The sequence below is a fragment of the Myiozetetes cayanensis genome, unplaced genomic scaffold (assembly GCF_022539395.1).
Source record: "Myiozetetes cayanensis isolate MyiCay16 unplaced genomic scaffold, myiCay2020 scf17, whole genome shotgun sequence".
Taxonomy (NCBI): Eukaryota; Metazoa; Chordata; class Aves; order Passeriformes; family Tyrannidae; genus Myiozetetes; species Myiozetetes cayanensis.
Genome location: NW_026087378.1, coordinates 9,520,003 through 9,546,231, shown reverse-complemented (window position 1 = coordinate 9,546,231; position 26,229 = coordinate 9,520,003). Strand labels below are relative to the sequence as shown.

The 26,229-nt window shown below is 43.5% G+C and overlaps 2 protein-coding genes across 2 annotated transcripts; one reads left to right on the top strand and one right to left on the bottom strand.

The window, feature by feature from the left end:
• Positions 1–992: 992 nt before the first annotated feature.
• GEMIN5 (gem nuclear organelle associated protein 5) lies at positions 993–17,009 on the bottom strand. Its single transcript, XM_050312136.1, is given in 29 exon segments — positions 993–1,602; positions 2,135–2,231; positions 2,649–3,222; positions 3,851–4,013; positions 4,494–4,751; positions 5,302–5,512; positions 5,752–5,871; positions 5,995–6,142; positions 6,499–6,636; positions 6,936–7,031; positions 7,622–7,750; positions 8,149–8,214; positions 8,217–8,261; positions 8,768–8,992; positions 9,177–9,348; positions 9,449–9,588; positions 9,693–9,874; positions 10,256–10,329; positions 11,083–11,219; positions 11,866–11,960; positions 12,407–12,492; positions 13,206–13,418; positions 14,034–14,193; positions 14,629–14,761; positions 14,944–15,072; positions 15,294–15,445; positions 15,933–16,114; positions 16,582–16,736; positions 16,865–17,009. Coding segments are annotated over 29 exon segments (4,581 nt in total). The 3' UTR covers positions 993–1,446.
• A 121-nt stretch (positions 17,010–17,130) lies between these two features.
• Positions 17,131–23,033, top strand: MRPL22 (mitochondrial ribosomal protein L22). The gene is made up of 7 exons (XM_050312151.1): positions 17,131–17,200; positions 17,716–17,761; positions 18,918–19,053; positions 19,844–19,909; positions 20,423–20,500; positions 21,103–21,172; positions 22,376–23,033. Exons 1-7 carry the CDS (start codon positions 17,173–17,175, stop codon positions 22,585–22,587), a joined length of 636 nt encoding a protein of 211 aa, XP_050168108.1. The 5' UTR covers positions 17,131–17,172; the 3' UTR covers positions 22,588–23,033.
• The last annotated feature ends 3,196 nt before the right edge of the window (positions 23,034–26,229 follow it).

The window sequence follows — 26,229 nt, the reverse complement described above, 5'->3', positions numbered from 1 at the left end:
GGGATTTGTATCCTCTTCTTGCTCAGCTCAGCACAGCTCGCAGGAGGGTGGAGTATTCTTGTTGTGTGTGACATTTTCTTGCTCCATCTAAGCTGGTGGTTCCCGCTGTAGATGCAGGAAGGCAGGTTGGTTAAGCACTGGCTCCCCCGCGTGGTTTTCGGGTACTTTGTACAGAATTTAGCAAGTTCAAGCAGGTGGCAACAGTTTGGTGCTTAACACATCTACAGAAAGATCTTGTTATAGTCCAACCCCTGGCTTTCACCTGCTGCTCTTGAAGTTGTTCTGAGGCTTTATTTAGCTTGAAGCAGGAAATCTATCAGGATTAAGTCTGAATTTTGGCTGGAAGAATTTGGAACACCCTCTGATCTAAAAAATCCATCACTTCTTTTAACTCCTAAACAATGATCTTTAGTGTACTTAAAAACTTCCTAAATTCACGATACATACTCCCCTCCCACCCATATCAACCTTTCTGCTGCATTTAAAACATTGCTTCTAGAAGGGACTTAAGACAGCTGCTATGTTCACTAAGGCTCCTACAGCCTTGTGCTTTTCTTAGGAATGAGTTACTTTTTCTAACCAGATAAAGCCTTTAGGGGAAGGTGTAAAACTGGTCAAAATATTACATGTTCAAGACTGCAGAATCCACGACTGGTTTTGGCACTTCTAGAATAGCACCATTCTAGAGAGCTTGACTGTACCTCAAATTCACCACCACTGTAGCAAAAAGCAGTTTGTTCAGCCATGGATCTAGTCAAAAGCAGGGACTTTTCCTGACCTGGGGAAATCCCTTCTCTCTTGCTAGTCATGCTTGGAAACAAATATAAACAAACTTGGTCCCCTTTTACCTTGTACAGGTGGCTTCACCACACAATGCTAAGCCATAGCACACATTTAACTACAACAACAAAAAAAACAACCCACCCCAGACTGATTTTTAATGCATTTGCCCTTGCTTGATAGTGATTTCTATGCATCAAATTAAATACCAATTCATGGTGGTAGAAGACTTTATTTAAAGGAGGGAAAATAAACTCACAATGCTTTGAGGAACAGTACTGGCTTAAGGGTCAGTTTGGTTACAGAAACCGATTTTCCTGAGGGCAGCTACTCTTCCTCTGCTGAGACTGTACAGCTGCTCAAAACCATTTCTCTTAGGTGTAAATAGCAAGAGCTTTCATTAGCACAGTGTCCAACAAATAAAAAAAAAAAATACAAAAATCCTGTATAACAGTTCAAGCCCACACCCTCCTGCTTTTCAGTTTCCTAACAGTGTCCTTAAGTGTTGTTAGTACATGAGCACAAGTGGGTCTGTATATAAACCTGACTTTTTGTTTCAGTAACAGCCACGGCCATCAAAACAAGCCTTCACTTGAAGAAAGAACAAACCTTGGTGTTAAGTAACTGTAGGCAGCTCAAGAAGGGAGACAGTCTGGTCTCAAAATGTCATGTCAGGAACCTCCTGACAGCCTTTTTGTAAATATTAGCACTGCTGTGTTTCCTAAGGAGATCCAGAGCCTGTTCCCGTAGCTCAGGAGGGCACTGGGATCCAAGGTGAAGGAGCACAAGGCAGCATTCCAGCACGTCAGGGAAGGGCAAGACCTGCAAAAAAAGGAGCATGAGGTGACTGTCAATTATAATTGCTCAACAACATATTCAGGCAGGCAGCTCTCTAAAAACACTGCTCTATAGCATCCTTGAAACAGAGGCAGTCACGAGTCAGATGCATGGTCTCCACCTTTAACTCTGTTTACCCCCTCTTGCATAATCACCATGGTTACATGTTTTCAAACATGTGATAAGTCATTTCTACAGTTCCTAATCTATAAAGGCCATTTTATAGCTTAAATTCCTGATTTTACTGTTTATCATTTTTTTTTCATACGCAAGTAGCAAGGAATTACTTCTAAAATGCATAGGATAGATCCATACAGGATATCCCATTGAGTTCTCCCATGCAGGAGCCTTGGCTACGCTTTCAACTGCACTGGGAAAGTTATGCTTGAAAGAAAAACACCCTGATGCCACGTGTCAGTTGTGCCTCAAAATTCCACAGGATCACAGTCCCTCTATGGAAGGGATTCTGTAAGGAGGCTGCCCTTTCAGAACCACAATGGCTCTTCTGAAAACTTACCTTTAAATTGTCTGGGAATTCCGCTAGTTTCTGCTTCGCATTGACAAGCTGCTTTGTGAGCTCAGGGAGTGTAAGTGGTTGCTTTATTTCATCTTTGCTGTCAAGAAAAAAAACAGGTGTCATCAGTAACTGTTCTGCTTAAGTTACTGCATAGCCTCTCTCCTGTACACAGAGCATAGGAGATAAGTGGAAAATGTTCTAGCTCCTTCTTGCCAAAGTCCCAAACAACTGTTCAACAAAGAAGCAGACCTCTTAGACCATGCCTGTCCTTTTCATCGTCCTCCCCTTTTCAAGATGCCCTATTTTTTCACTGTAACAACACACCTCGTGTATCATGAGGCTGTTCAGCTGACTAAATTTATGAATACGGTGGTTCAGCCCCACGAAAATGCAAGATTTCTGAACTGTATGTCGAGGTGTCCCTTGGTGTTGAGCTGGAGATTAGAGGCATTTGCTGCACAAACAGAAAAGAAGCAATACTTTTCAAGCCACTAATTCATGTGCTGAATCTTACCCATTCATCTGCTTGCTGTCAGAGCATGGTTTGTCTAAATCAGTCTCTGAACTCTGCTCCAGGTTGCTTTCCTGGGCGTTTCCATTTGTGTTTTCCTGGAGATTGTTCCTCTGCTGCTGATGCTGGCGGATCATTTCTGCCAAAGTCTCCTGGACCTCTGCTATATCTCTCTGGGTGTTCTGTAACACAGCCATCTCTTCTGAAAGGAGCACTTTGCAACCGTGCAGTTTTGATTGTCCGTCTACCAAGTCAACCAAGTTAGTTCCTGAGCCACTTTGCGTCTCACACTTCTGCACTTCAGTTGTACTGCAGAGGTTTTCATCCATCCCAGCTGGAGTTTGATCCGTTTCCCCAGGGGAGGAGTCACCTGAAAGGCAACTCTTCTCCAGAGCTGTCTGTTCGCTGGGACACAGCTCAGGATCCAACACAGCCTTTTGCAAGCCAGGAGGGTCTTTGGGTGTGTTCCACCACAGGTCATAGAGCAGTCTGTAAGCCACAAAGCCCTCCAGACTTCTGCAGGCATCCATGCTCTGGGAATTTGTGCTGTCTAGTTTGTGTCTCAGGTCATCACAGCCTAATAATGAAAACAGGATTACAAATAATTCACAGAGCTTTCCAAAGACAAAGAGCAGATCTGGTAAACGAACCAGGAAACCCTGGAAACCCAAATCAGGGATTTACTCAGATGCTGGCAGAGCAGTACAGGAAGTATGAAAGCAAAGACATCTTTGGAATCTTTGCAAACACAGTACTCTATTCTAACATGGGACTGTTCTCATCAGCTACAGCAAACTTCTTTGATCCCAAGCTGCACGACAAAACAGTCACAAAATCAAGAGCCACAAAATAAACGCACTGAATACTCTAAAGAGAACGAAGGGAAGGGCAGGTTGGAGTGATCTGTACTATGAGATGAGCACAGCTTTCTAATGTCCCCCATCTCCCTTACAGAACAGAATTCACTCTCTTCCCTACATCACTCACATCAGCTGACACAGCTGAGCTTCCTTCCACAGGCAGGATTTTTGATCACCCAACAGCCCTTGCACTAGCAAAATTCCACAAGTTTCCATAGATATGGGTATGTTTTGCTCCTCCCAAACATTACTGTGCCTAGGAACATTAATGGACACACAGCTGTGCTTACAGGGAAGAGCCCTGTATTTGTCAGGCCAGGAGAAGAGACACGAGGAGAGACTTACCCTCAGGAAGGATGATACTGCAAATCTCCTGCATCAGAGTGAAATTACCAGCATCAAAACTGCGGGTCACAGCCCCAAGAATACTTTTCACTGCCTCGTCCCATGTACCAGACTGACAGCTCAGTGCTGCAAGGGCCAGGTCATGGGAGATATGGAAAAGCACCTACAGGAAGCACCAGAGAGCACAATTAATGTTTTTTACTGCAAAGCGTGAGCTTTTGGCCACTGTGGAAGAGCCCAGAAGCACATGACTTAACCACAAGTAATTTTAATGACAATACCATTTAGTCTCCTTCATGCAGGAGATACAGCACTTCCACACCCCTTATACTTGTAAAATCAGCAGCTGTGCTTGCATGTGTCCTACTAAGCAGATGAGAAGTGGGAGCACACCAACAGGTGTGGTCAGGGAGAAGAGCTGCAGGAGCACCAGTCTATGGACAGACCTTGTAAACTCCAGGATACTTTAACAGCCCTGCCCCCCTAAGTTCAATACAAACCCCTGAACAAGTGCTGAGACTATTCAGCTATTTCAGTCACTCCCAGCCAGCACATCTCGGTGACCTCAGTCACATCAGGATGCAGACATAGTCCCCTGGCAATGCCTGGTTTACCGTGTGTGTGCTGATCAAAATCCATGTACCTGCTTTGGGGGTGTGTTGCTGGTACAAGGAGGATGCTCAACCTGGCGCAGCTGCTCCCATGCACAAGTGGCTCGTTCAGTGGTGTCCATGCCCAACACATTCTGCCACACTTCTATCACCATGTCAAAAAACGAGGCCTCTCTGTTCAGCTCCCAGCTGTGGTAACAGGGGGGAATGGGGCTCTTTCGGTCACAGGGATTTCTTTCACTGAGGCACTTGCAAAGCAGCTCGTTCAGGCAGAAAACAAGTCTTTGCCCCTGTAAAAAGGGAAAAAAAAAAGAGCACCGAGCTCTAGGAGAGAAACAATTCCTTGCTGATCACAGCAGGTTCAATGAATTAAGAACATCATGACAGACTTGACAACAGCAGCTACCAAACAACAATGCTGACAGAGACTCAGATGGGAAATCAGAAGGAAACCTCAGAAAAAGCCAACAAAAAGCCTGCTTCTCAGCCCACTCAAAACCAGATTTGAGATTTAAGCCTCCAGCAGCTGGACTTACAGCTGGGCTCATTTGTTCCTTTAAATCTTTTCTCACACTTAAAAAAAGAATCCCCCTTTTCTCGACAACCTCTCATATAACTAACAAGCACAGAGAGTATACACACCTCCCCACCATGGCCCCTCTGCAAGGGCACGTGTTTTTCCCTAGGGTCATTGCAATATATTCCTAGAAAAATATTTTCAGGCAAAACCAGCTCAAAAGACTACTTGTGGACTATTAACATATGGGAAGTGGTGCCAAGTTAAGATAATCTGGAGAGACAAAACACTAAAGAAACCAGAAAGGAAATGACCGGACTCACAAATAAAGTTTTATGTTGCTGAAGGACTTCCTGAGCTCCCACCCAGTTCCTGGATAACAGCAGGTCTTGTGCACATCTCAAAGACAAAGTTGCTGACAACTCCTCCTCTCCAGATATCAGTGCAAGCTCAGCAGCAGTTTTAAGGGATGTCACATCCCCCTTTTTTGACAACACTTTTACTGCATCATAGGGTGAAGATGCCCCCAAATAACTGAAAGAGATAAAAGCAAATCAAGTTGATTAGTACTAAAATACAGTTTGTAAATTGTATTGCAACGCAGTAGCTTCTTTTCCCAGCTACATTAGAGGGAATCTAGTGAGACAGGCTCAGAAAGCACCCTAGACAAACGATGACCAGAGCAGTTAACACATTTAAACTGCTGCAAAACCAAGGACTTTTCTTTGTTTCAGGCATGGTACCAATTCTGTCTTTTTCCTAGTAACACTCACCATTTGGCAGCCATGGAATAATGACCATCCTTTTCTAACAGAGCTGCCCAGCTGGTGTAGAGATCCCTCACAATTGGATCTTCTGGACGCAGCCTGGCCTTGGCAATCACAATTGCTTCCCTAATGCACATAAAGGGAAACCAGACAGAAAAGTCAATTGACTGTGTAAAAAAAGTGAAATAAAATGTCAAATCTACCCCACTAGGAAACAAGATAAAATGCTAAACATAAATATACAGCAACCTGTAAAAATTGTTCACTTTCAGGAGCTCGATGGCCTCATACACTTTGTGGATGGAGAGGAGATGGGAGGCAGCCTTCACATACTGCTCCTGGAAACACAGCTGCTTTGCAAAGGCCTCTACTGTCCAAACCCAGGCCTGATATCCAACTGCAAAAGAGAAGGCAATGTCACTGGAGGCAAAGGTTAAAACTGGAAGAATTCATGTGGGATGACATCATCACTGGTTCTTCAACATGCACCTATTCTCTGCCCCAGATGAGTTTCTTATTTCTTAACCATCCTAATACAACTCCACGAGGCAACAAAACAGGGCAAAACTAGGGCTTGAATGTGACTGTAGCAGTTCACTACCAGTAAAATAACTTAAAAGCATATTTAAACCAACAGCAAGCTGTGAGGACTGCTACTTATTAGAAAGAACCAACTCCTGAGTTCCTATCCCAGAAGGACCAGCATGAGGGCTTGGCAGCCAATTTCACCCGCTGATGGATGAGCAAACGTACCCATGGGTGACATTGCCACGAGCTGGTCTGTCAGCTCCCCCCTCTCAGCAGCTGCCTGGAGGACACCCTTCATGTCTCCTTTCCACAACATGAGCTGCTGGAAGAGCTCTGGATGCCCATTCTCCAAGTGATGTTTTCCTGTTGGAAGCAAACACACCTCCTATCAGCAGGAGTGCAATGGCATTATTTGTCACAGTAAAATATCTTGGCAAAAGTGAGATCAATCAATCCGAAGATATGACGGGTTTGCATCTGAAAGGTGTAAAAACTTTCTGGGAAAAAGATGTATTTTCTTCTTTTCATACAGAAGAGCATTCTTAATCCTAGACTGTCATCCACAGTAGAGAAAACTCAAGCATTTTTCCCAATTTGTTTTCTCCTTGAACATAACAGTTGCAATGGACATACTGGCAAAATGGATTCATTCTTCCACTTACCTTCCACATCAATCATCTTGTGCAGAGAATCCCTGTCTGTGAACAGCCCCAAGTGGATGCAATCCTTAAGGTCAGGGGACACACCTTCATTATTATCTAAACCAGATAAGAAGAAGATTTAAGAAGCAGATTTAAGATTTGGTACAACACTGGGAACTGAAACGTGCCAAGTCACCGCACCACTCAGTTACACTCAACTGTTGGCAAATACTTATGTCTTTTACTTCCTTTACTGCACAGCAGATTTAACAATTTGCAGATCAACACTCAGTTTTAAGTTTGATTAGAAGGATGATATTTGCACAGAACATTTATTCCCAATCAAACATAGCACATTCCTTTGCATGCTCTAAGGAACAATACTGTGAGTACACAAACATCTCCCTCATGGCTCATTTTCCTCTGCTCACATTATACTTTTGAAGGTGAAAAGCACTTTGCACGTACACAGACAATTCTACCCTGCCTCCACAACATAGGATCCTACTCAAAACCTGGCTGAGTGCCTACAGAGCACAGAAACACTGCAGGAGAAGTGAGATAAAAGACCACAATTAGTCACACACTGATAAAGGGGAGGATTTTGAAAAAACTAATGCCCAGCTGTCAGCCACGTCCCTGGACACACACGATTCTGAGAACTTGAGAACATCCACCCTCTAAGCATTTTAGTTCTGTACTGATACCTTTAGTTTTCAGACATGTAGCCAGCCTCAAGCAGTCCTGATGCAATTCATCTTTTGATCTGTGATCCATGAGCGTGCTGAAGGGCAGAATAGAACGAGGCTTCCTCTTCTTCAGAGAGGCATCAGGAGCTGAAAAATCAGGCACATTTTAGTCACTGCTGCAGTTAGAGCAGAATTCCTCAACATATTCCAAAGCACCCTCTTCCTCACAGTGGAAATCAAAAAGCAGATGCTCAAGAGCGGCAAAAATCTTTACTATGAAAATCCTGACTTGTGAATACTGATCACTTTGCATATTTTCTGCCCAGCTTGCCTGGCATAAAACTAGCAACTAAAAGGCAATATCTAAGCCCCCATTAAACAACTACTGAACTGATCTGACAAACAGGGCAATTAAGATAAACAAGCACACTCTTATTTGCTCTGGCACTCATTATGTGTCACATCAGGAGGGGAAGCTGCAGCCAAACACAAGCCTAGAACGAGAAACCCTGCAGGATTGTTAAAAGACCCTAAAACATACTCACTTGGTTTCTCTTTAGGTGGATCCTTTTTCACAGGAGCAGCTTTCTGGGTCACAAAGGCTTTGGCAAGTTGAATGAAGAATAATCATACGCAGATGAAGATGTATTCTTGGACACTGTGGAGTTAAGTGATTGAAGAAAGGAAAAACAATGAATGGAAAAGGCCACAGCAGAAAAATTCACATATTCACAATCTGTTACATTAAGTCTGACATATACCAAGCTTTGCTTTGCCATAGAATTTAATAGCTTTTTAGGGAAAGGAAATAGCAAGAGAACATTAGAGAATTGTCAGAAGGCTAAATAAGATCTCAACAAACATTAATGAAGGTCCACTAGTATTATAAGGTTTATCCCCAGAAGGCAAGGCTGATCAAAAAAATCACATTGTTTCAAGCCAAACACAGTAACTGTTCATGAGGCCAGAATCTTCTTATTTAAAGACAATTAGTCCCAAACTAGTTAAGAAAATTATGAAAGGCATTCCAGAAGCATGTTTCCTTCAAGTGGGTAATTTCAATAAAACCATATAATGAGAAAATCTGCATGAAAATTAAACTTGGTGATGCTCTGAGGGTTGAACAGTCCGGGAACCACTGAACTAAGATGACTGAATTATTACCAGTCGTAGACACTTTATCAGGCAACTCTGCCTCCTGAGCTTTTTCTCCTTCATGGTCCAACACTCCATTTTCCTCCAGCAATGTTTCCTTCATGCTTTCATCTCCATTCGTGGCATCATTTACATCCTGCTTGCCTGGACTCTGTCCTATAGGCTTTTTCTTCTTCTTGGCTTTGACCTTTGGTTGCATACTTCTTTTTTTCTCTAATTCTATACTCTTCTTGCCTATAAAAGATTGCAATGTTAGTGTTTTAGCTGCCTGTCTCTGAAGAGCAATGTTTAGTTTCCAAATAAGGATAGAACTCCATTTAAACCTGGATGGTTTATTCCTGAAGAGGAAGCAGGCAGCCCCCTTTCCCACCTCCAATATCACATTCAGGAAAGGATGTTTTTGTTTGAATCTACTTACCTTGAGGGGGCCGTGTGTGCTCCTGCTTTGAGATGTGCCATTTGTGGACAGAAAAATCATCTGCTCCTGTATAAACACAATCTGAATCCACTGGTGACCACTGGACACTCAGCAGGCGGCCCTGGTGCCCTCGGTAGTTGCAAAGTGGCTCTTCCTTCATAACATCCCATACCTTCAATGAGAAAGAAACCCAGTTACTCAGAAAATCTGTAGTTTACCTCACAGAAAAGCTGTGCTGTTTAGCAACGCTTCTGAGTGGCTGTGGACAATACCTGTGCCGTGCCATCATAGCAAGCAGATACCAATCTTCCCTCATGGTGGGGGCTCCAAGAAAGACTTGTGATTTTAGCTGTGTGCCCAGCCAGAGTTCGAAAAGGTTCTGTTATTGTCAAAGGACTTTCTGAAGTGTTCTCTGAAAGAAAACCAAGAACAGGATCAAGTATGGCCAGCAAGACAAACCAGAACCAAACCAAAAAAAAGATGCCAAGACTTGAAATACAATCTGCAAACTGTTACCTACAACGCTCTTCAGATTATGGACATAAATAGTGGCATTGATTGAGCCAGAAGCTATCAAGTAACTCAGCTCTGGCTGGTTCCCGTGCTCGTGGTGCCAACGAATGGCATTTATCAGCTTGTGATGCTGCTGGATAGTGCAGAGCAACTTCAAGTTTGGGGCCTGAAATATTTCAATTGAGCTGAAATATAAGAACAACAGTGTAAGAATTCCAGTACTCGGTGAAAATGGTTATCTTGCATGAGCAGAATTATAGAACATAAATTAGAATAACTGAGTTTGTGCTTTGTGGATTCAACCCAAACCCTCGTTTGATACATCAGCAAAAGTGCATTTCAACCATGAGTGGATCCTTGAAAAACAATTGAATGTGATAAAGAGGATCCTCCATGACAAGAGCAGCTAAAACAAGTAACAAGGAATCCTATATTATCATAACTCAAATACATCAGCAGGGAAAGAACAACAGACAAAGCAGGGCAACAAGAAGTACTTTTGCTTCACCAGTGACTCCAGTGAAGATCAGCACAGACATCACACTTGACCTACAAGTGAAACGTACCCATCTTCATTGCCAAGAGCCAGGAGTTTGCCATCTGGCTTCCAGCTGATCTCTGTACGTTCAGGCAGTTTGTGCTGTAGAAAGAAGACACAACTATTGCCAAAAACTCTTAAATCTCTGTCAGAGCAAGACTCACAACTGGACAGAGCTGCAATTAATCTCACAAAAGGGGCCACTGCTTTTGTAGCAGTGACATAATCTTGAGCAATTAAGAAAGACTGAATGAACTGATGCGAGAACCAATGATTATTATTATCAGTTTATTATTATTATTATTTAGTGAAACATCTCAAAGGAAGTTTGTCTGGATTCCAATCAGGTCTTGATGTTTGATCTCTGGAGAGCCCCAGACATGCAAGCAAATTTTAACGTATTTCAAAAGCAACCAAAGTTTGCTTGTAATTATTCTTTCAAATTCAGACAAAAGCTACTTACAACTTTGATGCCTAAAGAAGATCATTTCAATGCCTGTGACATTAGTCTCTTAACCCCTAGAGAATCTTCACTCAAGGAAGAAGCCAAAACCCAGCTGATATAAATCAATACCATTGGATTGACTTCAGCTGGCACGGTGACTTAAAGGAACTGAAGATCTAATCCCTTTTTGGGAAAAATAAAACAACCCTTTTCAGAGACAACTATATAAACTGTTTAAAAGAGTTTGAGTCAGTGAGTGTCTCTGAAGTTCACCTGTGGAGACTGAGGGCTTCAAACTCTTTGTTACAGATACATCAGGAAGGCAAAGTCAGAAGCTTACTTCTACAAAGCCACAGAAACTCTGACGTGGTTACTGTGAATTCATAAAATCCCCTCAAATTCATACTCACTTTGATTGAATTAGTGTCTCGGATGACTTTGTTGATGTCATTTGCTTCTCCATTAAGATTCCAGGGATTGTGTTGAAAAACAATACCTTCTCCAGCACAACTGTATAAAGTTACAGAGGGCTGTTCACTTTCTTCCCTATCCAACAAAGAAAGAAAGCTAAATATACTTTGTTCTTCATCAATCTTCACAGAAGTAATCACTCCCACTATAAATCAAAGCATTATTTCAGAAGGCTCTATGCATGCGTCAATTGCCTGTGGTCCAGCAGCAGGAAATTCTCACAACACAATCCTCTGAAAGGATCTCTCATTTCTACCAAAAGATCTCTCATGGCACAATCACTGCAAGCATTAAAACACCCTTTAAAGTTTGATCCTAAAAAAAAAAAAATTCAAGTTGTGTAAGAAGAGCTATTGGAGCAGTTCTGTTCAGTTCAAAGGGCAGAAACTCACTTCTGGAGCTCAGGAACATGTATTTGATCTGATGCAGTCACTGCAAGAAGCCTGTGCAGAGTTACTGGGCTGTAACACCCTGAAACAAGCCCAGAGGTGTGGGCACAATCCTCCTACCTATTTCCTGAGGATATCAGAATTCAAAAACTAGAAGAATTTTGCAAAAATTATTAACAGTTCCTCAAGCAGAATGCATTCTTAGCTGCTACAGAGGATTGCTACCAAGCAAATGGGGCTCCTTCTCCTTAGAAGGGAGGGCATCCCAGCTTCATGGCATCTCTGAGCTCTGCATGAATGTTCTGCTTTATCACAAGGTGCTGGAAGACTCACCAGAAGTCAGAGGAGGAGTTGGAGGCCCCCAGGCTAATGCATACACAGTCTTCTTGTGGTAAGTACTGGAGATCTGAGGTGGCTTGTTCTTAGCACTGGGCAGGAAGAAAAGGAAGAAGGGTCAGTCAGGTTTCAGCAAACAGAAATTAAAAAAAGATAAAATCAAAGCAACGTATTTCCAGACACCAGGTGCTTTAACATATTGAAGCCAACCAAGCTTTCTTCAACATCTGCTCTAGGACACTACTACAAACTGTCCTGAAATAGTCTTTCTGGCTAAAGCCCTCCCCAGCTGATATCCTCCCACAGGTGATCTCTGGTCATGCAACTTAAAGTTTACCTGAAGGCAAGTTGACCTTAGAAGCTATCAAACATAATGGAGATGAAAAAATGCACCGAAAATCAAACTGGTTGAGTAGTTTTAATTCAGTCCTGCTCTTGTCCAACAGCAAAGATATCCCTCAGGAAAAACCACACCACCCACGTGTGGTAACACACCAGCAGGATCTGACACCAATGAATTTGGAAGCTACTTTTTTACCTGCTGGAGAAGGTGTCAAATATGCCAACTTTTCCATCGTCTGTTCCAAAAGCCAAGGAGCCCTCCTTAGTTGGATGCCAGGATAACTGCAAGAAAAATACAGAGGAACACATAATGACAATTAGCTAAGACAATTCAATAATAAATAAAAGGAAAATGTTGAAACTGCTGAGCAAGGACTATGTCTTACACCCACCCTCCTAAATACAGCCACTGGATTTGATCACTCTGCTCTGAGTATCAAAGGCTCTCCCCCTACTAGATATGGTGGGATAGGATAAAATGGACTACAAATCATTAAAATGCAATTTCACACCTACACTGCAAAACAAGAATGGAAAATGTGGTTTTAGTTCTGCCAGCTATTTTACCAGACTGTAGCTTCTGGCCAGCTCCCAGTTAAACCTAAACTGAAGACATCTGTGTTGGTTGTGTTGGTTTTTTTATGTCTCAAACTTCCAAGCAGAACAAGGGCAACCATGGATGAAACAAGGAAGGATCATGAAGGAGGATAAAATAAAAAAGTAATGTAACAGCCAGCTGGTCTTCAGCTGATTTGCACTAGATGTAGTGAGGGCACCTAGGGTTGTAAATAGGTCTAAAAATTTGTTGGCAGATCCTAAAATGCCTTGTATACTGAAAGAATCGGGTACAAAACGAACGACTTGGCTTTGTCTACTTTTTGTTTGGAAAAACCTTCTTCGGAGTAAAAGAGAAAAAAAACATACTTGGAAAAAAATGGAGTGAAAAGAGGAGAAGAGATAAGAGTTAAGAAAAAAGGAATCCAAAGCACACTTACTGCTGTGACCTTGGACTTTATGCTTTGCCAGAAGGTTTTAACATCGTACACATTGTTCATGGACAAAGTGTTCCACACCCGGATCATGCTGTCTCCAACCCCGATGGCAAGACAGCCTGTGTCCACAGGGGAGAAGGCAAGACTATAGACAAAGCCTCCAAGTGAGGGCATGGTCCAGCTGCAATCCAGAGTTGACAGGTCCCAGCACTTCACCTGAAGAATATTTAAAGAGCAAGGAATAGTTCAATATAGAGTGACTGATCCAACAAGGAAAAACAAAGCATGCTGTGAGATGAAGAATTAAAAGGTCAAATTCAAGGCCTGACAGTACGTGATCTGCACCCAGAGGATTACACGTCACTGGCAGGGCTGCCAAGAGTTGGAAGACTGTAATGAAATGGACACAATGAATATATTTTAATACTATGGTCCTCTTCCAATTTCAAAATAGGAGGCACTCAGCTGCCTGTAAGAGGCCAAAGATTAAAAGAAAAAAAAAAAACACCCAGATGATTTATTTTCTACAATTAAATGATTTTAAGAAGGAAAACCAGACCTTTTAAAAGTGAAATAGGAAAAAGAAGTGGTAAATACTCTTTATTAAATGCTTACCATTCTAGTCTAGAATTCACCATGGTAAGAACTTGAGCTTACAAGCTAACAAAAAAATACACAACCTGTGCTCAGAGCAAACGTTCAGCAATGATGTTATAAAATGCTGCAATAAAACCACTTAAAGAGAAATATTGTGGCCCTAAAAGGCTTAGCTTGGCTCAGTCAAACTGTACACTACAGGAATTCTTATGTTAATTTCTAAATAGTTCTTACATCTCTGTCCATTGAAATGGAAAAAAGGAGCTCTTTGTCCTGCTGCTTCACAGAGCTGAGATTGAACACAATTCGGGAGTGGTTCTGTCCTTCTGAAGATCCCAGAAGAGTCCACTTGCGTTTCCCAGGTTGGGCCAAGTTCCAAAGAAGCAGTTCTCCTCTGCAAAATTTAAATTTATTTCATTTTTCACTTCAAAAGAACAACCCAGGCCACATACAGACACCATGGCCTTGTATTCTGCAAGTACAAGAGTAATACAGCTCAACACACATCCAGTGCACCTGCCTGCACACAGCTACACACAAACATCCCCTGAAAACCCCTGACAGGTCCCTTTTCCCCATCAGATGGGCAAAAACACAACTTGTACCATTAGCAGCCAACATTCACTTAGATTAGGGGAGAAAATATGGGACAAACAGTTTCCTAGAAGCCTGAACTTCCACTTTAACTCTTGGCCTATCTTCTCTCCTGTTATACTGGGGAAAGAGGAGGAAAGGAGTGAGTGTCTTTTCTACCCAGCACTTCCTTAAGCTTCAAACAAATGAATCTGCAGCTGCTGATGGTCCCCAGGCTGCTGAGGTCCCTACTCACCCAAAACCACTGGACACAATTTCTGTGGCACGACCAGGAGGCCAGTGAACAGTGAGCCAAATGCGCTCCTTGACAGCGGGATCGACAGCTCCACCTCTCCTTTTGGTGGGGGGCAACTTCAGAGTCAGCACACCTGTGGAACCAAGAGGGATCATCCAGACCTTGCACATCAGAATTCCCTGACAGAAAGAGCAGCCCTGAGAATCTGCAGCTTTAAGTGCACTTTAAATGTGCTTTTAAATGCTTTAAACTAGCAAATTAGCAGCTCTTCCACCACACTGTCACTGTTTATCTCACATTATTAACGCTACTCACTCCTGCCTCTGGTACAGCTCCATATTCGTATGGTCTGATCTTTGCTTCCCGAAGCCAGGTAACAGCCTTTCTTTGTGGTTGTGTCCTGGGTCAGCTCCCCATTTGGAACCTTGCCTTCCTCTGAAGGAACTGCTGAACACCAGTGAAGTCAGGTTATTACACTTTGAAATTCAAAGCTTTACAAAAAACATTAGCTGAAAAATAGACTGGTTTGTATCAGAACACACTGTACTGATCAGTTGCCTCTGCTTAGCTGCTTACTAACCTCCTATAAGGAATGAAATTCCCTAGAAACAGACATTTACATGAAATAAAAATCACTTCACAAACTGTTAATCAATTCTACATACCCTGGAGCTCATCCTGCCAGGCAGGTAACCTTTCTTCACCAGGCACAGGGCACCAGGCCAGACAATGTATTTCATCCTCGTGGCCCCTCAGCCTGTGCAGGACTTCTCTTTTCCTGCTGATATCAATGACAACCACCATGCCATCCTTGTAGCTGAAAGCAGAGATCTAAATTAATGAAGAGATTCTTGGATGCCTGTGGGATAATACCTGAGTCATTTCCAAGCTCTTTCCAGGATCACCATCACATTACAGACAGAGAAGCCAAATCCTAGCAGCAATGGGACTGGCAGGCTGATGGGAATGGGAGCTCCACTGTGCTCTGGGGTACCTGCAGCTGGGCAACCACTACACTTGGCTTCAGGAATGACAACAATTCATTACTAATGCAGCTTTCAATAATTAAAAATAACAGTTTTAAGAAACCTCAGAAATACAAACTGAGCTTGAACCATTACACTGTTATGGATTTCTGCATCTTGCAGGTTTACCACATCTAAAATGTTACTTCTAACTTGTTGTGCACTAGAAGAACAGCCTCCAAAACCTCCTAAAATTAACCTTACTGCCATGAAGCAAAAAAATTCCCAATAAGGTTCTTGCAGGAGAATAGTGGAAAACAAACCCCGATGAATATTTACCCAATGGCCACCAGGTTTTCATGATGAGGGGAACAAGTGAGGCAGAAAACTGTGCGAGGCTCCGGGAAGAACTGCTGGCTGTCACTTCTGTTGTGCCAGTAGCAAACAACGACACCTTTCTCATCCCCAGACACGATGAGATCCTTCACAAGAGGTGACCAGTGCAGTGCTGAGATCGGGTTCTGAGGAGAGAGGATTGAACACGTTTAGAGCTGTTCCACCACCACCTAACACAGAGCAAAGGGGAGTAAACAATCCGTGAGCACTCCCCAGCACCAGTTCAGTTTGTTCCAATGTGCCTCGGGTCTGTCAGGCTTTAAATGGATGTAGATGCCGAGCTGCTGTCCCGACTCACAGAAAAGGTTCAAATGCACCTTTAGTCTGCCCCGTGGGGAGCACTGACGCGCTGAGGTCATTTTAAGCGGGATGGGTTAAGTGGCAGCGAGCCCAGACCGTGAGCACACCGGTTTATCGCGGCTTTGATGGCAACCTCCAGCTCATTGAGGTGATGCAACGAGGCTGCGGGGCAGAACTAAAACGCGGCCGGAGGGTTCGAAATTCACCTTTGGGCGAGGCAGCCTCACCCCGCTTTGAGTGCGAGCCCTAAACCCCGCACCCCCCCGCAGGTCCCTCTGTGCCCCGCTCCCACCTGGTGCCGGCTGTACTCCAGCACCGGCGACAGCGACGCCGCCTCCCAGATCTTGATGCTGCCGTCGTCGGAGCTGCTGGCGCAGAGCCCGCTCTGCCCGGGGCAGTGGCAGAAGGCGAACCCGGAGATCCTGTCCGTGTGCCCGATGAGCTCCCCTGCACCGACAGCGACAGACCGTGATCAAACCCCCGATCCCTACACCCCCCACCCGCCCCACACCTCCCCTGCGGGTCCCGGTCCCTGCCCGCACAACGCGGGGGCCCAGGGGGGGCCGTGACGGTACCGTAGAACGCGGGAGCGGCGGCTCCCACATCCAGCAGGCAGACGCGGTGCCGCGCCGCGAAGCCGAAGAAGCGGCCGTCGCTGCTGGCGTCGCTGCAGCGGCTGCTGTACCAGTTGGGGGAGGCGGGCAGAGCCATCACCCCCATCCCTGTCCCCATCCCCGTCCCCATCCCCGTCCCCGCTCCCGCCGCCATCGCCCCCGCTGCCCCCACGTGCCCCGGGCGCTGCCGCCCAGCGCCGTCGCAAAACCGTCGCAAACCCCGCGCCTCCCTGTGTGCCCCCGCCCTGCCGCAAAGCGCGGCCGGGAAGATGGCGGCGCGCGGGGCGCTGGGCGCGGGTGAGGCGATGCAGGGAGGGAGGGACGCGGCGATGCCGGGGGATCTCGCCCCTCAGAGGAGGGCACCGAGGTGGTCAGAGGGGCGGGGCGTCTCCCGTGAGGAAAGGTTGAGGGAGTTGGGGTTGTTCAGCCTGGAGAGGAGAAGCTTTGGGGCGGTCTGGTTGTGGCCTTGCTGTGGTGCCTGAAGGAGCGGGCAGGGGAGACGGGGAGTGATTGTTTACAGTGACAGGACGAGGGTGAATGGCTTCACACTGACGGAGAGTAGGTTTAGATAGGATATTAGAAAAAAACCCTTCCCTGTGAGGGGGTGAGGCCCTGGCACAGATTGCCCAGAGAAGCTGTGGCTGCTCCATCCCTGGAAATGTCCAAGACCAAGTTGAGTGGGACTTGGACCGACCTAGCATAGTGGGAGGTATCTCTGGTTGAAATAAGATGATCTTCAAGGTCTCTCCCAACCAGGCCGTTCTGTGGTTCCACGCTTGTGTTTATTCCTCGCTCTCTGCTCCTCCTCTCAGGTGGTTCCTGGGCGCGGGGTCTGCTCGGGTGGGCGCTGCCCGAGAGGTGAGTGTGGCTCTGCTGGCCCCCCTGCCCTCCCCGGGCCGTGGGACACGGGCAGATATTCCCCTCCCTTACCCCATATAACGTGCTTTGCTTGTTGTTTGTCACGGTTTTCTCTTGCCTGCAATGTGTTTGTGTCCTCTTCCTTTTCCTGAAGTTAGGATAGAGTTTTGCTCTTCACGTGAGTCTGGATTGCCTTAAGATAGAGAGAATGTGAAGTTCCTTAAATTATCAGATATATTGACGTGCTCTCTGAGGCCAGGAAGGGAATGCTTAGTTCATTCCTGCTCAACTTGTTAAACAGCAGAATGATATTCATGTGCTTGTCAAAGATTTTCCTGTTATAATCTGCGATATTCTGTCTGATGATGATGAATTGTTGCCTTGTATTAATCAAATAAACCAAAACTTAGAGGTGTACCATGTCCTCTTGAAATTAATCAGCACGTTTTACTTGCCAGCCATTTTTAAGATGCTTTGCACAGTTTGGCCACCCACGTGAAGCCGTTCAAGGCTCAGTAAAACTCACAACGTTTGGTCTTGAACTCATCTGTTTCTTGTAGTTGGGAGTGGCTGCCCAGCGCTGCTTTGTTTAGGCAGCAGGGGGCAAAATGCAGCTTGGTTTTTCAGACTCTGAGGTGAGCAGACTGACTGAAGACTGATTTTTTTTCGCTGTCAGCTTGTCTTATATTGACTCGATTGCATTCTGGAAGTAGTTCAGAACACCTTTCCTTTCAGATTTCACGTTGTTTATAAAGTTCTAGTGCTTTGAGGTACTCAGCCCCTTGAAAAGCTGGAAATTTTGATGGCTAAAAAGGTTGTTGATAAAGGTTAAATAAGTATTGGTGAGTCTTGGAAAAGAGATAAACAGGTGACTGTGCCTTTGTGGGGTGATTCAGGGACACTAAATGTGGAGTCCTGTGCTGTATCAGTGCCACTGATGGTTCATGGTTTGCTTTAGGAAGCCTGGGGTTTCTTGTTGAATTAAAAAGCCCTTCCAACATAAACTATAATAAACTTTAGGGGTTAGATTTTGTGAGTAGGAAGATGTGTCAGTTCTTGTTATCAGCACAGAAAAGTCCACAATTTTCCAGCTAAACTGGGTAGGGAAAAAAGACCTGTTGTGTTCAGCAGCTGAGGCTGTGGTCTTGTCTTGCAGGTGGCTGCCATCCTGGAGCCTTTTCCCTGTGTCCTGCATCCATACAAGCACATCTCTGCAGAAGACTGGGAAGTGGGAGAAGAAGAACAGGGTTGTTTACCCTCCACAGCTGCCTGGAGAACCCCGCAGACCAGCTGTAAGGATGCTCAACTTGGGAGGATTTTAGCTTAACTCTTCAGTGTTTACTCACTTGTCAAGAACTGATGTTTTTGAATTCCATTTTTGTAATTTTTCTCCATTGGGAATTGATGTGTTGTGGCCTCTGTTGGACACACTGCTCAGCAAAGCAAAGTGTTTGCATCTCAAAAGAAAAGAGATTTTTTGGGGCATGTACTTTTGTGGGCCATGAGCATTTACTGATTGCCCCTGTGACCATTTAAGCCCTAGGATGCAGAAATCCCCTGGTGTGTCCTGTGCTGACTGATGCAATGTGGGTGAAGGTGCAGCTGTCAACTGACTAGCTTATTAAATCTGTTTTTTACCTGTTTATAAAGGAGGCAGCTCATCATGCCAATCAAACTTGAAACCCTCTTCACTTCTGCAGTGCTAATTAAGTTCATTCTGGTAATATTGTTTAGTTCTCCCAGTAAGTTGACTCAACAGCAGAATAATATTTTTAAGACTGAATGGGCATATCAGTCTTTGCTTCTAAAGGTGGGGAGGATGAGGGAAGAAGATGGTGAAAAATCTTCTGATTATCCTTTTCAGGGACTCCTGTTAATGAACTAATTGTCATAGAATTGCATTAAACAAAATATCAAAGTTTCAAATCTCAAATGCCTGGTCCAGTGTGCTCATGGTATAGTAGGGAGAGCCATACTTATTTTATTCCTAGCAAGAAAATTGTGGAGCAGACATGGATGGTCCATTCTTATTTTCACAGCAAAATTACTGATCCTCTTAACTTCTTTTTTTTTTGCATCCAGGTGATATATCACTGTAGGAGGGACATAAAATACAGCAGAGATAAGATGTGGTATCTGGCAAAACTGGTAAGCAAAGAACATTTGTACTGTGTTTGTTAGAATGGAAGATCTGATTGCTGTATTTGCTTTAACAGCCTCATTTAGCCACAGTCTAATCAGCCTCTTCAACACTTGAGTCCTTGGGATGAGCCTGGATCTGCACAGGGAGCAGCTGTTTGTGGTTTGGTTTAGCTGCTTTATCCCAGTGTGCTCTCTCAGGTGTACCCAGGATCATGCAGAGATTTTGCACTGTGGAAGAATTTCCACGTTGATTTCTGCCTAGCAGTAGATGGCAATGGGAATTTTGAAAGATAGTAATGGATTGGGTTTTTTTCTTTAAGGAAAAATAATTGAATGTTTTATCAAGATTTATTCAATATTTAGCTCAGAATTTCTGTGTGTAAGATACTGAAGTGATAATCAAGGAAAGTAAAGTATTTTTGGTTTTCATAATGGCAATGTAAGGCAAGTAATGTCTTCTGAATAAAAGAAAGGAAATAGTTATAATTACAGGAGTTAATTTTAACGCTCTGATTGCAGATAAAAGGAATGTCCATTGATCAGGCTCTTGCTCAGCTGGAATTTAGTGACAAAAAGGGAGCAAAGGTGATCAAAGAGGTATGTAGTAGTATTCTTTAACACTTCTAGTTTCAAGAAAACTTTTAAGATCAATACCTGTCACCAGAAGTTTGGAGATGTTTCTGTGGGGTCTTATGTTTCGAGTAAGGCTGTTGGGAACACCTTCAAACAACATATTTTTGTTGCAGTCGTGCCATGTTGTGACTTTTAAATATGTTTGGGTCACTTGTGCTGGCTGTTTTAATTTGTCATGATGATAAATTACATGTGGGTACCCCTGTAACGGTGCTTGGTGTTAAGTTCATGGTAAATGATGCAGAATCCTGGTCTCTAATGGCTGTTACATCTGTGTGCTTTGGTTCTTAAAACTGTAAGAGATGAAGGATGTTATCAAGGAAAGGCCTTTTCCACTTCCTTTCCTCCCCCAAAATATAATAAAATTCTCCTGAGGCTTTTTCAGTCTGCATGCAAGGAACGTCCTTATGTAAAAGATGCTTGTCTTTTAACAACTTTTATCTCCATAAAATACTTTTTCTATAACTGACTTAAACTTCCAATTTCTTCCATGTTATCTAGAGATAAGAAACAGCATTGCTTGAATTCCTCCTCAGGTATTTCCATTTCTTTTCCTTTTGTTACAGGTTCTGTTGGAAGCGCAGGACTTGGCCGTAAGAAAGCACAACGTGGAATTCAAATCCAATTTACATATAGGTACATTTTTTTTAATTTAGTGCAGGAAAATTGTCATCCTACCCTATGCTGCCCTGTGAAAAAGTTTTATCCTTAATAAGTTTTTCTGGCTTCAAATCAGCAGAAATGAATAGAGGAGAGTTTCTGCTGAACTTATCTTTGCCAGAACATGAAAGGCACGTGCTTGCAGCACAGCTGAAGTTAGTGGTGGGTTTTGAGCCTTCAGCTCAAAAACTTTATTGGAGTTGGTGCCTGACTGGTGGTGTTCTGGCATCTGACAGATGCATCATTTTTAAGATGCATTCATCTGAGAGTGGAATTTCTGCTCCCTATGTGAACAGAAGGTCCTGAAGAGGAAGATGCTTGACATGAATGTGAAAACAAAACTGTTACTACTTTTTCATGTTGCCAGTGAACAGAGATGCTGGAGGCTTTGTCTGTGGCTGGTACAGCCAGATTTGCAGGGTCAGAATTAAACTTCTGTCACAAACTGTATAAATATAAATGAGTATTGACAGAAAACTTCTCAATTAAAAGATTTTTCTTTAGATGTTTACAGGATAAGCTTGGAATAACTACAGCACCTTTTAGCCCAGAAAAATGTTAGAGAAATATTTACTTGTAGGTGTTTTTAGGCCCAAAGAAAATACTTCCCATTTTGTCTAATGTGGCATAAATTTTACTGAACAGATCTTATAAGCTTAAAGTCACCTGGACTGCAGAGCAGAATTAGAATTCTTTGGAGCATTCCAGGCCTCTGCCATAAGAAGGTTCAGCTGCTAGTGCAGGACTGGGTGTGTAGATAATGAAAATACCCATGATATATGCAGTAAAGGGAGAAAATGAAGTCTGTAAGACTTCTACAGGAATTCATGAGGCAAACTACTGAAAAGCAGTGATATTAATATCACCTTCAGAAGAGCTGTATAATCTGTAAGTGTTCAGTCTAGCTTCCTTTGGATTTGTCCTTTCTTGCATGTTTATCTTGTGTGCACGCTTCCTAAATTCACCTTTTTTGTGCTCCTGATGAGTGTTAATTCAGCTCATGGGTCCCCCTCCGTAGCACTGATCTGCTGAATGTACCAGAAGAAAGATGGGGGAGAGAATCCTGAGTGGAATTAACTTTCCAGGAGCAGCCACAAAACACACACAGGCAGGACAGGTGTTCCTGTGACAGCTCATTCTCCACTGAACAATCTCTCTCTCCCCTCCTGTTTCCTCCAGCCGAGTCCCTGACGGGCAGAGGCCGCTACACGAAGCACATCCGTTACCACGCCAAGGGCATGTTTGCCTTCATGAAAATCAACAGGTGCCACTACTTTGTGAAGCTGATGGAAGGTCCTCCTCCCCCTCCAGAGCCACCAAGGACTGGCTTTGACCAGGCAAAAGAATATGTGCAGGAGCTGCGAAACAGAACCCTTGTTCACACGCTGTGACTGAACTGTTGTGACTGTATAGGTGTCTCTTGGTGGACAGTGTAATTGTATAAAAGAATAATTAAAATAATGCTTTAGTTATATCTTTGGTGCTGCTGGGGCTGAGTGATGTGAGAACGATCACAGGGGTTTTTTCTTGTTTGTCAAGCCATAGGTATGGAAAAATCTTGGAGGAGCAGATGTTATTTGGACCACAGCATTCAATCAACCCTGGACTATCAAATCTTGAACATACAGTTCTGTTATAAAGCTCGTAACAAACAGAAGTTCACATGGGTGTCTGTTATGTGTGGTGGGGGCTTGGATTGTAAAAATATGTGCTTGTCAGTCAAATTGCAAGATCAGACTTGGACTAAAACTACTGAAATTTAGAAGCTAAAATTAAAGTAGCTACAGCATTGGAACAAAAAAAAGCAACAATAATACTTGAGAAATTCAGACATCGATTTATGGTTTATCTGGGATGTTATACTTTCCTTACAGGTGGTATTGTGCCTCTTGGGCAATGTGTCTGGAGTGGGGAATAAAAAAACAATCCTTTCAAGTTCAGGTTTTGGGTGTCGGCAGGTGGCAGTGTTTAGTTTGTCAGAGAGGAAGCGGCAGCAGAAACTTTAGAGTGTTGAAACTCTCTTTTCAATTCTGCCCATGGCATTAATAGTCTGATATGTGTGTGGAGTTCAGGCTGCTTCCCGTGGAAACTCAGGGTGGGTAACAGGCACAATATAGAGAAAACCTTGTTTTGTTGAAGAGTGAACTAATTATTCTGCACTGTCTGGAAACAAATTGCCTTTGTAATGTCGAGAAAAGTAATATGAAATGGCTTGTTGCATACACAAATCAGGCTTTGAAATGGGATCCCATTTGAAAACAATCCCATTTTTATTATTACTTCTTCAAAGAGGAAAAGACTGAGGTCAGTAGGGGGAATCTCATTTCACTCAGTCAAATTTTTAACTCTAGATGGCCAAAGTTCATGAACATCAGCAAAAAAAGAGGATGAGCAATTGCTTGTTCATTCAAATGTCTGATATTTAGACTTTTCCATTCTGGGAACATCAGTAGGGGAGATAGATTGCTTACCTCATCTGGGTCTTTTTACCACACCATCCCGTGGTAGCCTTTCTTACATGGGTTTACTTTGATCAGCACTTGAATGATGGCAAAGGGCAGTTCCTGTAAGGAAACATATTATTATCCTAATGAAGGTGGCATGCAAGTGTTTCTGGCTACCTAAGGAAGGTTCTCATGATGTTAAAGAGTATTAGGGGTTGGTGAAGTTACACAAGAAGTCCTTGCAGAGCTCAGTCCTGTTCATGGGTGCCTATTTGCAGTCTGGATTTCTGCACTGCACTTTCAGACACATTACTTGCTGTTAAAGCCACGATTTAGTAACTTGTCTGAAAGGTGTGTTCTGATAAAACTCTCTATCTCTGTAGTCCCTGATGTGTGTTTGAAGAACTGTTTCTGTTGTACTGTGATAAACAGCTGTGCTGGGCTCTGCCAGCTGCCCTTAAACTCTTCTGTCATACTGAATCTCTTACAAGTTGCAGCAAAGTGAAGTCATTTAATCTCTTTGGGGATCAGTGATCTGGGAGAAGACTAAAGAATTGCAAAATAATTCAAGTTAATTAAGCACTCACACACATTACACTTAGATACATATAAATCTCTAAACCCTGGCTTCTAGGTGTTTATTCCAGTACCTATTTCTCCTGCATGCTGTAGATTTTGCTTTGGATCCTTTTTGAACCTCCAGAGAAGGCTGTATCCTTAGAGGTATCATTACTCTGGTTATGAATCTGCAGAAAGGGAAAGAAGTGAGAATGTGACTGATGTCTTTTCCAGCTTCTTTATGATGCAGCAGATGGCCCTGAAACTCCTTTAAACAAGCAGACCCGGGCTTTAAAAATTTTCACTCAAAAGGTATGGTTTTTGCTTGTTATTCTTGTTTTCTTCCTCAAGATAGTAAATGGGAAAACTCCTTTTTGACATGCTTTTAGTGTTCTTATTCCTTTTCTGCCGTCTTAAAGGTGTGTAACCCAGACTGGATCTTCATGGTATTGGCTAAGGAAGCTCTACAGGTGTAACAGGGAAGTTGGGTGAGGTGAGGGGCTTGAACTGGCTTGGTCCCTGCCTTTCCCTGGTAGGATGGTAAGAGTGAAGTGGTTTCTGTGATAGTTGCATCAAAACACTGGTGTGGGAACCTGCCTGAGATGTAGGGATAAAGCTTTTTACTGGCAAGTTCTGCATATACTTAAAATTTGAGGGGTTTGATTCTACTGTATTTTCTTGGTAATTAGCACATCTGCACTTTAGTTTGGTATCTGATATGGATTCAGACACGAAATTCCATGGGAACTGCAACAAGGCTTTAGCAGGACATCATTTATTGCTGTGACCTCTGATAAAAGAGTGTTCTTAAATGAGAAGGGAAGGAGAAACACCAAAGCCTCCACTTGATGCTGATTTCATGAGTAACATCTGGGGGCACTGTAAACTCACCACTTGTGTTTGTGCTGATCTTACAGAAACTGGAGAAGGAGCAAGTACGTGTGAAGGTGCAGTGAGGCTTCAGGGAAATCTGAGGAGAGCAGAGCTGTGAGCTGTGCTCAGCAATGTGAGATTTAATTGAGAAAAACTTCCAAACCTGCTGTTGGGCTTGTTCATAAACATTTTAAAGTATCCAGTGAGAAAGTAGAAGTGCTTTTGTCAGGCAGCCCGATGTGGTTTTGGATGTGTGTGGTTTGTTTGGTTGGTTTTTTCCTTTTTAAAACTCCTGGGCACTTATTGAGGGGGTAGTTCATCAAAGACAGAGTAAGGAAAGGCTCATGAATATGGTTATAAATTTCATCAGCCTCTTTTAAAACATGGAAGATAAATGAGAGTGTGCTAGACAATGACTGGACAGCTGGGTAACTCTGGTTCTGGTCAGGTCTGTCCTGGGCATTGCTGTGGTGAGGTGTTAGGGCTGGGGTGGTGCCTGGGCACTGAGAGGTGTGTTCTGCCCAGTGCTCCAGCTGTGCTGCTGTACCTGCTATGAACCTGACTCCACCAAGGTCACGCAGTGCAAATTGTGTGATTACCTGATGCACAAACTGTGTCACAGTACTGCTGCTTCTGCTGGGGAAATCAGTCACTGGAGTGAAGGAACAATAGGAATCGCTGCTTTCTGCCAGTCCCTACGAAAATCCACTGCTGGGATGCCAGGAAGTCATTTACAAACAGAATTCTCCTTTGAATAGTAATAAGGTTACCCCTAATGTCCTCAGTGGACCATAGGAGCAGTGTGACATTCCTCAGCATATGAGCTACAGTCCTGCTGGAAAAGCCTCTAGTTCAGGCTCTTCAAAGAACAAGCCTTTTCACTGAATGACATCTTATCCAATGCCATATATCCAGTTGCACTTCAGCTGTGTAATTTAATATAATTAAAAATTAAACAAAATAAGAGACTGTAATGGGAGAAATAATCACACAGGCTGCTGTTTGCTGGAGCTTTACCTAGGGAGAATTACTTGAAAGGAAGGGAAAGTTTCAGGAACTGACTTTTGAATACTTAGACTGAAGTAAGGAGCAAGATACCTTCTGGGAATAGTCAGCAAATGCAGAGCTCATTTTGTGTTTGCTCTATAACATCAGCAC

Coding starts and splice junctions, on each gene's coding strand:
- MRPL22 (XM_050312151.1), top strand. CDS start 17,173: ATGGCGGCGCGCGGGGCGCTGGGCGCGG. Junction 19,910..20,422: donor TGTGGTATCTGGCAAAACTG/GTAAGCAAAGAA, acceptor CTCTGATTGCAG/ATAAAAGGAATGTCCATTGA. Junction 21,173..22,375: donor CAAATCCAATTTACATATAG/GTACATTTTTTT, acceptor TGTTTCCTCCAG/CCGAGTCCCTGACGGGCAGA.